Source organism: Ctenopharyngodon idella, chromosome 15 (genome assembly GCF_019924925.1).
Source record: "Ctenopharyngodon idella isolate HZGC_01 chromosome 15, HZGC01, whole genome shotgun sequence".
Taxonomy (NCBI): domain Eukaryota; kingdom Metazoa; phylum Chordata; class Actinopteri; order Cypriniformes; family Xenocyprididae; genus Ctenopharyngodon; species Ctenopharyngodon idella.
The window spans coordinates 11,973,943-11,987,500 of record NC_067234.1 but is presented as its reverse complement, the minus strand read 5'-3'; the positions used below and the strand labels follow the sequence as shown (position 1 = coordinate 11,987,500).

The 13,558-nt window shown below is 35.1% G+C and overlaps 1 protein-coding gene across 1 annotated transcript in view; it reads right to left on the bottom strand.

Moving 5' to 3' along the window:
• Positions 1–13,558, bottom strand: part of pcp4b (Purkinje cell protein 4b) — a 31,999-nt gene that overhangs the window by 2,267 nt on the left and 16,174 nt on the right. Inside the window, exon 2 of the mRNA XM_051864102.1 lies at positions 5,253–5,304. Coding sequence (XP_051720062.1) covers positions 5,253–5,304 — 52 coding nt within the window. The remainder of the gene's footprint in view (positions 1–5,252; positions 5,305–13,558) is intronic.

The window sequence follows — 13,558 nt, the reverse complement described above, 5'->3', positions numbered from 1 at the left end:
CCCATCCATTCTTTAAACCAACTGTCCTGTGTAGGGTTGCAGGATTTTTAACTCAGTTTTGTGTAAAAATGACCTTTCACAGTTATTATTCCGCCCACCCCCCATCCACCCATCCATCCATCCATCCTTTAAACCACTTGTCCTATGTAGGGTTGCAGGATTTTGTGTAAAAATGTCTTTCCACAGTCATTATTTATGACTCATATGATATTAGCAATAATGCATCAAGAAAGAAAGGTTAAAACATAACTTCCATTCTCCACAAGCTTTGCAGATATACATTTGATGAATTCCTAGAAGGCAGTCACACAGACTGCAATGTCATATAAACGCACATATACTGTACAGTCAGTGCTGCTGGGCTTTTGGAATAAAGCACATCCTGTCTTAAACTTCCTGCAAGCTAAATGCACATGGAGTACAGAAGCCATCAGAATAAAATTCACTGGAGACACACATATGTTTCCAGTCCAGTTCTTGTTTCCAGCTGCGCTCATGATTCACACCAAAGTTCCTCCTTCTACCAAAAGCACAATAAAGAATATTCAAGCAGATGCTATAGTAGTATTTTATATTTTTTTATTTTATATTCACTGATAATTCACTGATCAGATAATGTTTTATTGTCATCACCAAGAGGCAGTGGGTTTTCTCATTATCATCATTGTCAGACAAAAGCGAAAAATCTTCACTCAGGTGTTAGATGGCACATTCTGTTACAAATTGGTGTAACATTACTTCCTGGAATCACATTACAGAAAAACTGCTCATATTGATTTAGAGAGAGAACTACAGTATGCAAAAATGTTTCTGTAATTTATAGGAAATTTATTAATAACTACTAACCAATATTTGGTGCCAAACTACTAGTGCTATCTGGTTGCCTAATTGAAGGTTTTTATTTCAATCATTATTTTATTACTCAATTTTCAATAATATATCATTTAATTAGAATTTTTATTTAATATTTATTTATTGTTACCCAGAACATAAATTAGGGTTATAAAATGTAGACAAATCAGATAAGTCTCAGACTCTGCTTGTAGGTTTTCGAAAACGTTGAACCTCATATAAAGTAAATGCAAAAAAAAGCACATTTTTTTGTACAGCATGATCTTAAAAGAGTTTCAAGCTCTATTCATGACAGTACCAGATGTGAAGGTTATGTGTTGTATTGGTAAGAAATCACAGCTCAATAGTGAATACTGAAACACCACATTAGACTGCTGGAAAATTCAATAGCAATTTAAGCAAGGGAGGAGGAAAACCTTGACATAGACATTAAGCACAGCGAGAGAAGAAAGATCCTTTAAATATACCTCTAGAGAGAGCAGGCCTCATGTTTCAGTCAATACATGAGAGCTATTCTTACTGTCTTCCTGTCTCCGTTTACACACGTCAATGCTTATATCTCACTAGCTTGTATCTCACAATTCGGACTGTATAACTTACAATTGCAAGTTTATAACTCGCAATTCAAAAAAAAATTCTCAGAATTGCGAGTTTATATCTTGAGTTTGCAAAAAACTTCAAAATTGCGGGATATAAACAAATAAAAAAAGGTAATAGTGATTATTTATCTCACAGTTATGACAATTGCGAGTTTATAACTTTAGTGAGTACTTGTACTGAGTGCATGTACTTATGAGAATATCACATGTAATTCCCCAATTTAATGATTCCCAAGAAAGTATTTACTTTGTTTAATATATTTTTACCATACCCTTTGGTATTAACGTGCTTTCTCTCTTAAGACCGACATTACATGCTGTCATTGGCTGAAGACACCTGTACAGCTTCCCTATATAGCTCCCTTCAGCCAAGCAGGATGAATAGAATTATGTATTTGCATGCATATAATTGTGTAGTTTTGTGTATGAACGTCCTTGCTCTTGCTCTGCACATGAGTGGGTGGAAGCACATCAATGGCTTCAATAGTACTTTCTCCCCAGCCTCCTAGAAACATTATGAGCTCCTGTATAGCTGGATATTCAATGCAGGAAAAACAAACTTTCCAGCAGTATTTGTCATATTAAATTAATGGCTAGCAACAAGCATTTTTTTTTTCAATATTATTTTAGAAAAACACATAAATATATTTAATAACATAAATGTGAGATGGGAATTGACTTCATAAATCCAATAAGCAGTGTTGGGAGGGTTACTTTTCAAATGTATTCCATTACAGTTACAAATTACTTCCTAATAGAAGTATTCAGTAACGTAATCCAAGCACCACAATATGAAAGTAATGTAATCTGATTACTTTTGGATTCCTTCAAGGTCACATATGTAAATAAAGTCAAGTAAAAAAAACAATCAAAGTACTTTTATTTAATATGAATTTAAAATAAAAAAAAAAAAAAAACTAGGCTATTAAAACTAAGCAATGAGTCTTGTTTCACCAACTAGAGATTATGCAGCCCCGTATATATACAGTATTTATATAAAAAGGCTATACAGACATCTAGTGGCTACAGTATTGTATTGCAGAAGGTTTTATTTTCTATTTTTATTTCTTTAACATGTACAAGAAAAAAATTATTATAAACAACATTAAAAGTCTACACCATCTACATATTAGTCTATTTCAAAATACATGTTGATCAAGGCAGTGACCTTTTACTGACTGACCCTGGGGCATAAAGCCTAAAGTATACTTCACTTTTTATCCATATGCGAGGGTCAGCGTACAGTGCATGTGACGTTGATTTCGTCATCAGTAGAGTACGCGCACCACCGGATTTTTGTAACCGCGCAAACGCACAGGTCACATATGCGCATTTAATTTTTTTGCAGTAATTAGTTTATCCATAAGGTGGCACCCGTGCCCTGTGGGCGTCGATTCACATGGTAGTCAAAGAAAAACTGCATAAACAGAACAGACCAGAACGCATGCAAGCTACAGCGACAATGGAGGCCTACATCCTTCTGTGAGATGATGTGGCTTCTTACACAGAATAAGGCAGTTGTGTGTTTATTAGTCATTTTTAATCAATCAAAGCATTTCAGTCTTCTGTTTATTCAGCTACAGCGATAGTATGATAGGAATAGGGATTTCCTGGAATGACACGTGTTATCTACTTCTGCGGCAGGGCATATTTGGAGTTTCTGCACAAGAGCGCCCTCTGGCTTTCAGATGGAGAAGTATTTATAACTGACCACAGAGCCGTACAGCTCTGACAAGCTACGCATGAAATAATCACAGCCTTTGCCAAATCACATACAATTTAATTGTGATTTAATTGCGATTATTTGTTTAGCCCTACTACATAGACAAGAGATTGTGTGAAGAGGTTAATAAATACCCTCAACTCTAGCATAAAAGAATACAAAGATGTTTAAATGGGTTGTAATCCATGGCAAGAGATTGCTCAAACTGCGCACATGTCGAACACCTGTGTATGCGTATAAGTCAAATGAAGTATACTTTCCAAGGCTGTGCATTCAACTGTGAGTGTACACTAGCGTACGCGTAAAAAAACGAAGTATACCAAGGGCTTTAGCAGTGGGAGTTCCCCTTTGTTGGGACTCGTGTTAATTTTCCACTAGAAAACTTTAACAAAACTGCGATCATACAAGAAATTTTAAATCACTAACAAACACTAAATTTGAGCTAACATGATTTCCGTGCTAGTCGTAACTTAAAATGGTTAAGTTCTTGTTAAAGAAAACGTCTTCATACCTGGAAAGCAAAATTTACGCTTTACAACCATGTTGTTTCTTTTTTTCTTCTTTGAAAACAAAATAACTGAAATTTTCAGACATAAAAAACATTTATGTCTGTGGGAAGCATATTAATTAATAACTTAGCTGCGTCTCAACCTGCGTCTGAGTAGAATGATTGTAGACAGGTGTTATTTGTGCATGTGGCTCATGTGAGTCATGACTGCAACAGAACCAGGAACTATAATCAACACTTAATATAGCTTTATGACAAAATACTAATTTATTAAGTTTTAAATTAAATCCTCATAGTATTCCCATTTTTTACAAAATGTAACTTTATTCTGATTACTTTGTCTTTTGATGTAACTAACGAATTAGTTACCAATTTTTTGTATCCTGATTACGTAACGGCATTACATGTATTTCGTTACTCCCCAACCCTGCCAATAAGTTTAGTTGCTGAGAAATTAATTCTGAGAAAAACTCTACCATCATTTGTTTGCTTGATTTGATATTTTGTATCTAATGCATTGAAATTCAGACATTTCTATGTGGCTTTAGGGTACATTTACACTGTAACGATGTACTAATAACGGAAAAGTTTTTCCTTTCACGTACAGACAATGTTGTCAAAAACGATACCCGTTCACACAGATCCACGCTTGATGGCACCATTTTCACAAATTCGTGTTTTTGTTAGCGTTTTCAGGCCCCCAAAATGCTGTTGTCATGAACGGCCAAAACAGATTTTCAGTATTTTTGGTGTTGTGCAAATGACCCCTAAGTATCCAAATACTTTTTGGGGTCAGTGAATGGTATTTGGATTTAGCAGAAGCTTTTGAATTCACTATAATGTGTACTGTAGTATAAAACCATGCCTGATTTTAGAGAAGCTGGTGCTGCAAGCATTGCACTGTATTTATGTTCTCATGTCTAAAGCATCATCTGCAATAAGAGATGCAATTCTGTGAAGATTCAAGCTTCAGTGAAACCAGCTTCCTTTGAGATGCCGTTCTTGTCCAATAAGCTCTGTACCCAGCTCTCCCTGGGGCTTCAGCGTCCTCAAGAGCATTACTGCATCAGGTAGAAAACCAACAACAGAAAAACCCTCAAGTCTTTTAAGTCTGATTTAAGATGTATGGGCCAATTTGTTGGTTCAGATCCATTTAGTTGCCCTTTTCATAGAAGCGTGCAGCTGAAACGCTGGGGACCGTGTTCATTACTTCAACCCTTTTCTCTTTTTTGTCTCCTTCTTCAGCCTTTTTTTCATACACAAGCACAATTTTTTTTAAATGCTTACCAGACTCGTTCTCCCTTCACTGAGCACAGCGCAGAACATTTTTGTTTGGTGGGACACTTCAGGGAATACTTTAGAATGCTTATGCCTGAAGATTTCAGATGGGATACTGGGCTTTTCTGTACGCTTAAGGTTGTTTGGGGTAAACTCAAACATGATGAATCTCTTCTCTTCCAAGACAAAGATTTCCTGGGACATACTGTTTGTATTCACTGTAGAAGCTGCCGTAAAATGATTAAAGATCTATGATGTGTTCGATTTCGGGTGTGGAATATTGTCTCAGTACCTTGCGCCCCAGAGGTTTTGCTGTTGCCACCAGCTGCTCCGGATCCTTGCCTCTGTTGAAAGAAAAAGAAAAGGAACTAAATGAAACTACTTTTCATAAAGCATTTTGAACAGTTACAAGCAAGCTGAAATGAATAGAGAGAAGGTTAACTACAAAATCAAAACTACAACATGGCCTGGGTGAATCTCAAAAGTTAAAAAAATCTATATCTAAAAGAATGTTTGTAGCATCATTTTTAGTTTATTTTGCCAGAGCAGAACTGTTCTGTGACACACAGCGGTGTTTAATTTCTGAATGAATCCGCGTTTTAAGCAAATCAATCGGGTGAACCAATGGCTGCGTCTGAAAATTGGAAAATGCTTCCTTCAGAGGACAGATTTCAAGGTAGGAAGGCATCAAGGCACGTCCAAATCCAGTGTTAGCTTCACTTCATCTCATGAGATGCCTTCTTCTGATCGATTCATGAAGGTATCATAGATGTATCCTTTGCTGCCTTTGATATCCCACAATCCCATGCGTTCCATTCTATGGCAGTTGCGTTTGCTGGTCAGTTTGTGTGTAAATGTACGTTTTTGACCAACATTTTCCACTTTTGATGTCATTTCTAGCGAGAAATGACTATTGTAGTAATTAAATATTTGTTTAGTTCTCCCCAAAGCTTGCGCTATTTTGCTGTAGATCATTAAACGGTTACACTGCCTCAGAAGTTTGTCCGAAATCATGAGGTGCCTTCATGCACAAACGCTGCCTTACAAGTCATTGCCTGATAAGGCAGCGAGGCAGCAAGTCAGCTGCCTAGGTTTTCGGATGCAGCTAATGATTCAATGGCCCATTCATAAAGAGAGCCATTTACTTAATTCCTGGATGAATCAGCCATTTGAAAGAATCGAATGAATGACTCAATGACTTACTTATTTAGACATGTACCGCCACCTATTGCTAGTTTTAGTTACTTACTTATAGTATCACTTCATAAAAAAATAAATAAATAAAATAAAATAAAATAAATTCATATTTTGGGGATAGCTTGCCCGAAAATGAAAATTCAGTTATTTACATTTATTCACCCTCATGTAGTTTCAAACCTGTATGACTTTCTTTCTTTTACAGAGCATAAAAGAAGATATTTTGAAGAATGTTGATAACCAAACTGTTTTGGTCTGTAAATATATATAAATACCAATTCAGATGCAGTTTCTGAAAGAAAATCATGGCCATTGTAGCCTAAAAGTTTGTGTAATAAATGTTGAATAAAATAAAATATTTCTTTCTAAAGCTACTTTTTGTAATGGCTATTTGATGCTTTTCTTATTTAACACAATAATGACTTTAAATTATATTTTGGGGGAATTTGATGTGAAATTAAATTGCGATTAATTTGAATAATTAATCAGGACATCATGTAATTAATTTGATTAAAATTTTAATCGCTTGACAGCCCTAATATATAAATATATATATATATATATATATATATATATATATATTTTTTTTTTTTTTTTTTCTTGAAGAAACAATTTTGTTCAGAATTTTTTTTTTACATTTTGCCTACACATTTACTTTATTTTCTGTTTGTATCATAATAAAGAGACTGAAAAATAAATATGGATGGTCATTAAAATATTGCTAAAACAAAAAAGCTTTCTTCCAAATGCTATTAGTGTCTGATATCTTTTGAAGAGCTCTTAAAAACATGAAAGAATTTATATTTTTTGATTTTTCTGTAACTTAGGCCAGGTCTTTAGACAGGTTTGATTCAAATCTAAAACATCAGTGTGGAAATGCATGAATTTTTGGCAGTATCCTGTGAAAAAAAAGATAGTTTGCTTTATGATCTTTGATATTCCACCAAACCCAAACCATACTGTGTGTTTGGCCCTGAAGTCATATTCAGAAATATCAGGAAAATGGGGTGCAGTTAAACAGCTGAGCGAGCGAGAAGGCATCGGCAAACATGTTTTCCCTGGGCACGTCCTCTCCTGCATTATTAACTGCACTTTCACTGAATTTCAAACAGTGTTTGTAGTGCTTTGATGTGAGGAGCTCAGGCAACCTGCATGTCCTTTCAGGCAAAGCAGAATGTTCAGCCAACACGAGCACTGAAATAACCCTCTGGACAACCACACTGTCGTCCTGTTTAATGCTTCCTTCCATTCTGTTTAATGAAAGCTTTCGTGCATTTAAATCATGTGACATAGACGGTCTAAAATAACTTTTTGCTTCACCTGCCTGAGTGTAAATATTTATATACGGTGGGGTGCTCCTGGTGATCAGATTATGCCCATCCAGAGATAATGTTATACTTGACTGATATGTTTTATTATAAAATAAGGCCAATTTCGCAGTATTGGGCTAATCTTTGTTCAGAGCTTGAGACTGTTGGCATTGCTTTTATCGGCACTCAGCTATGTAATGTTATTGATCATTCTTGATATTTGTAGTCTAATATAAGATGCATCTTTGTTTCTTAATTTTTAGTTGATTGTTTATTTTATTTTATTCTATTTCCTAGTAAGGCAGAAAGGTATAAATAGTTATAATAGCTATTATAGTTTTGAACTTTTATTTTCATATTGTCATTTGAACTTTTAGTTTTCATTGTTTTTCATTGTATGATGGTTTGTTTTTCTTTCTAGTTTTTTCTAGTTTGTACACTTAAAAAAAGCTTTCATGGCTCTAAATTGCTGAAGTCTCTTCTGCTCACCAAGGCTGCATTATTTACAAAAATACTGTAAAAACAGTAATATTGTGAAATATTATATTAATTTAAAATAACTGGTTTCTATTTGAAGATATTGTAAATTGTAAATGTAAAAAGCGGATAAATCAACTCATCAACTTTTAAGGTTTGATCGCCTTCCATTGTCATTTGCAGTGGTTTCTGTTGTGTGTCATCAATCTGGCAACCCGCTTGAGTGTAAAGTCTGGATTGCAGTACCCATTTCAACCACTAGCTTTCAATATTGTATACTTTAAACTTCTTTAAACTGGAGTGCTGCATTTTTAGAATGCAGTTTCCTGCACAAGATGCTGTAAAAATGGACCGAACGGACCAATACACACGAAATTACATCAATATATCCTCATAAAGACCTCATTTCTAATAAGTAGAAAAACACAATTGGCAGTTCTTATAGAGTACATCCCGTACTATATGCACACCTCATATGAAACCATTTTGCTGCAGCATTCCGGAGAAATGTGTTTCTCAACTTCAGAGGCCTATAAAGACCTCATTTCTAATAAGTACAATAAATGAATGGTCAGTTTTTATAGGGGACATCCATACTAAATGCACACCTCATATGAGAACATTTTAATTTATATTAGTCTAGTTGTTTTTGCTGTGGTGTTTTTATTAAAACCACTGGCAAAAGTTTCTCTTGCGTTCTGTAGGCTGCTGATTTTTGTTTGTTATTTTTTTATTTTTTTTTACTTTGTTGGAATCGAAACTAGGAATGGATAAGAATCAGAATCGATAAAATCCAAACGATACCCAACACTATTTATGAGGAATATAAAAAAAGGAGTGGGTGGATTTTCACCATTATAGCGTGGCTGTGTACACACACTGCCTATGTTCAAACACCATTGCTGCCTCCGAAATCTAATACTTATTTAGTTTGCAAAAAACAGCACGCCAACAGAGTAGTACGACCCGGATTCCGGAAATGTTGGGACGTTTTTTAAATTTGAATAAAATGAAAACTAAAAGACTTTCAAATCACATGAGCCAATATTTTATTCACAATAGAACATAGATAACAAAAATGTTTAAACAGAAAAATTTTACAATTTTATGCACAAAATGAGCTCATTTCAAATTTGTTGCCTGCTACAGGTCTCAAAATAGTTGGGACAGGGGCATGTTTACTATGGTGTAGCATCTCCTCTTCTTTTCAAAACAGTTTGAAGACATCTGGGCATCAAGGTTATGAGTGTCTGGAGTTTTGGTGTTGGAATTTGGTCCCATTCTTGCCTGATATAGGTTTCCAGCTGCTGAAGAGTTTGTGGTCATCTTTGACGTATTTTTCGTTTAATGATGCACCAAATGTTCTCTATAGGTGAAATATCTGGACTGCAGGCAGGCCAATTCAGCACCTGGACTCTTCTACGACGAAGCCATGCTGTTGTAATAGCTGCAGTATGTGGTTTTGCATTGTCCTGCTGAAATACACAAGGCCTTCCCTGAAATAGACGCTGTCTGGAGGGGAGCATATGTTGCTCTAAAACCTTTATATACTTTTCAGCATTCATAGTGCCTTCCAAAACATGCAAGCTGCCCATACCGTATGCACTTATGCACCCCCATACCATCAGAGATGCTGGCTTTTGAACTGTACGCTTATAACACGCTGGAAAGTCTCCCTCCTCTTTAGCCCGGAGGACACGGCGTCCGTGATTTCCAACAAGAATGTCAAATTTGGACTCGTCTGACCATAGAACACTTTTCCACTTTGAAACAGTCCATTTTAAATGAGCCTTGGCCCACAGGACACGACGGCGCTTCTGGAACATGTTCACATATGGCTTCCTTTTTACATGATAGAGATTTAGTTGGCATCTGCAGATGGCACGGCGGATTGTGTTTACCGACAGTGGTTTCTGGAAGTATTCCTGGGCCCATTTAGTAATGTCATTGACACAATCATGCCGATGAGTGATGCAGTGTCATCTGAGGGCCCGAAGACCACGGGCATCCAATAAAGTTCTTCGGCCTTGTCCCTTACGCACAGAGATTTCTCCAGTTTCTCTGAATCTTTTGATGATGTTATGTACTGTAGATGATGAGATTTGCAAAGCCTTTGCAGTTTGACGTTGAGTAACAATGTTTTTAAAGTATTCCACAATCTTTTTACGCACTCTTTCACAGCTCTGCCCATCTTTACTTCTGAGAGACTCTGCCTCTCTAAGACATCCCTTTTATAGCTAATCATGTTACAGACCTGATATCAATTAACTTTAAATTAGTTGCTAGATGTTCTCCCAGCTGAATCTTTTCAAAATTTCTTGCTTTTTCAGCCATTTGTTGCCCCCGTGCCAACTTTTTTGAGACCTGTAGCAGGCATCAAATTTGAAATGAGCTCATTTAGTGGATAAAAGTGTAAAATTTCTCCCTTTAAACATTTATGTTATCTATGTTCTATTGTGAATAAAATATTGGCTCATGTGATTTTGAAAGTCTTTTAGTTTTCATTTTATTCAAATTTAAAAAATGTCCCAACATTTCCGGAATTCGGGTTATATGTCCAAATGCATAGTATTGGAAAAACAGCAATGGACACTTTATTATCCCATGAGGCCACGGGAGAGGATTTGTGAATGGCAGTGAAGCGACACAACTGACGGCGTAGGTCACGTGACAGTAACAACATGGTGGATGTACAGTAGTACGTCTGAATTTCATTCATAAATTCAAAATCAAATGTAATACTCAGACAGTATGCGATTTCAGATGCAGCGCATGTAAAAGTGAATTTTGCTTAATAGGTGACATTTAAGGACTCAAATATAGGACTGACAACTGTATTCTGCTGCTGTGTGAACGTGGCCTTTGTCTTTCCTTTGGTAGCGACAACACCCAACCACTCATTTTAGCAATGCAGCATTTGTTTTGGGTAAAGTGAAGAATGTGTCTCTGAAATCCCAAAGGTGCCCTTACGTAATTCATCCAGGCAGCAACACTGTGATGACCAATGGGAGTGCAGACAATGAAGCTGAATGAAGTGATTCACCACCTGATACAGTGTGATTCAGCAGGCAAATAAACACAGTAGTAACCAACAGTGCAACGATTCAGTTACTGCCAGTGTGAATGTAGCTTTAAGGTTTCACAACCTCCAAAATCCCAATTTAACCCCTGCTTACTATTCACAATCACACCCTCAATCATAGGACGCAGAGGTGTTTGTACTAAAGCAACAAACTGGGGGGGGGGGGGGGAAACACATTACAGTGACTGCAAAGAAATTCTAATTACGCTTTAAAAAGGAGAAACACACTCACACACAGACACACAAACACACACACAGACACACACTCCCCACAGGCTGCAGTCATAATCAAACTGCACTGCTGGCAATTACAGAGGACTTCTTTAGAGAATGTCAGATGCACATGCAATCTTGTTTCCACTCAGCACAGAGTCAAAAAAGACAATGTTCAAGGTAAACACGCTTCTTTTGTTGGCTTCTCCTTGCACAACCAACAGGAATCAAGAGCTGAGAGAGGCTCCTTCAGCAAAAACACACTGTCACCGCTCAGAAAACCAATTATGCTCTATGTTCTCTGCGTTTGGAGGAAAGTGCTTTCTTTAGCATTTAAAACTTAAAATCAAGGTTGCTGCAATGTCTAGTTTTGCATAGAAATCGAAAAAAGCAATTACAATTACCTCTCTCTGAAGAGCAGAGATATCAAAAGCTTTTATTCAAAAGCTCTTATGTAACATATATTAAAAAAAAAAAAAAAATCCTGCACAGCAGTATATTTAAGTCCAGTGCAAAGAAAGTTACAAAAACCCAACAATATTTTTTAGAATAGTTCTACTAATAATGTCTCAAAAAATAATATATAATAATATGAATATATTTATATACAAAAAAAGAGCTAAAATGAGCCAAAGCAACACAGTTCTTATGTATTTTATTATCTTTCAAACCACTTAAATGTACATTTACAAAATCCTTGTATGTTGGAACAACATGAATCATTTTTGTGAATCAATTGAAAGTGGACAGTGGATTGGGAGAGTTTGATAAAAATTTTATGTGTTTAAGTCTAAAGTTGTTTACTTGTTACTTGTTAGTGATCATTTATGTTTATTAGAAGAGTTTCAGGGGAATTTGTTCTAGTCTTGCTGTATTGTTATGAGCCCCGCACATGACATGCAAACAAAAAATACATGACGAATTAACAATTCCTTCTCTCATTTTAGTAAACCGTGGCCACAAATTAAGAATTTGTTCCCATAACTTAATTTGTTTGTTCATTTTAGTAAATCATGCCCACAATGAAGTAATTTGTTCCCTTATTTTGATTTAACTAAAACATGGGAACCAACTATTATAACGTGGCCACAATTTAGTAAAACGAGGGAACTAATTATTATATTGCGCACATACTTTACTTAAAATGAGGGAATGAATTAGTAAAAGGTGTTGACGTACAGTATTAGTAAGTTGTGGTTTTGTTTTTTGTGTTTTCACAATATACATATCTCTTTTTTTCCCCACATGTTATGTGCGTGGCTCCATAGTATGGACCTTAAGTTCACTGATCAAATTATTTTTGGGGTGAAAATATATATTGTTAAAACTGCACATTAAAATTCAATTGGTTAAAGTTAATTAATGCATTAGGTATCATCAATTAACAATGAACAACACTTTTTACAGTTTTTAATGTTAGTAAAAAAGAAGCCTAATTCAAAAATACTGTTGTTAATTGTTGATTTGTCCAACTTGAAATGTTAAAATATATTAGTATATGTAAAAACATTACAGTAGATTAATAAATACTGTAAATGTATTGTTCATTAATGGATTATGATAACTAATGCAATAACTAGTCTTAACGAACGTTATTAATAAATTGAACGCAACTACTTATTATTATTATTATTATTAATTTATTTATTATTAGGGGTGTAACAGTACACAAATATGACGGTATGTACCTCGTCATTAAATTCATGGTTCGGTATGGGTTAGTTACAGCGGGGGGAAGAAAACATAAAATTGCTTCTTTTTTCTTCTTTTTTATTAAACAGTGGTTTGTTGAACAAATTGTGTCTCTCTTTAAATAAATTCAATTATAATTAAAACTTTCTTAAGGATTAAAAAAAGTCTATCTCAGCCAATGCTGTAAACTACATACAGGGAGCCCTTACTTACACATTAATATAATATTAAAGGTTACAATTAACAACAGAGCCCAAACTATTAGATATATAGATATAATTTAGATATAATAATCAACACTCAAATAAATAATGTAAACATGTAAATTGCACATAAGGCAGGTTTTGCATTAACTTCTAAATCTAATTATAAAATTATTACTCATTATAATTCATTTTTGAAATATAATCATTTACACAGTTACTGTCATAACTTGTTTTCGTAACAAATTTATTTAAACATATATTAAGACATTACTAACAGGTAAAGTAAATATAATGAACATATAAGCTAATATAGTACATATATTTAGTGAAATGCTCCCCTCTAGAGCTCATTTCTCTAGTAAACTAACATACTGTGGACACTAAATGACTTGCCTGAGGTAAATGTCATGCTATTCTCAAG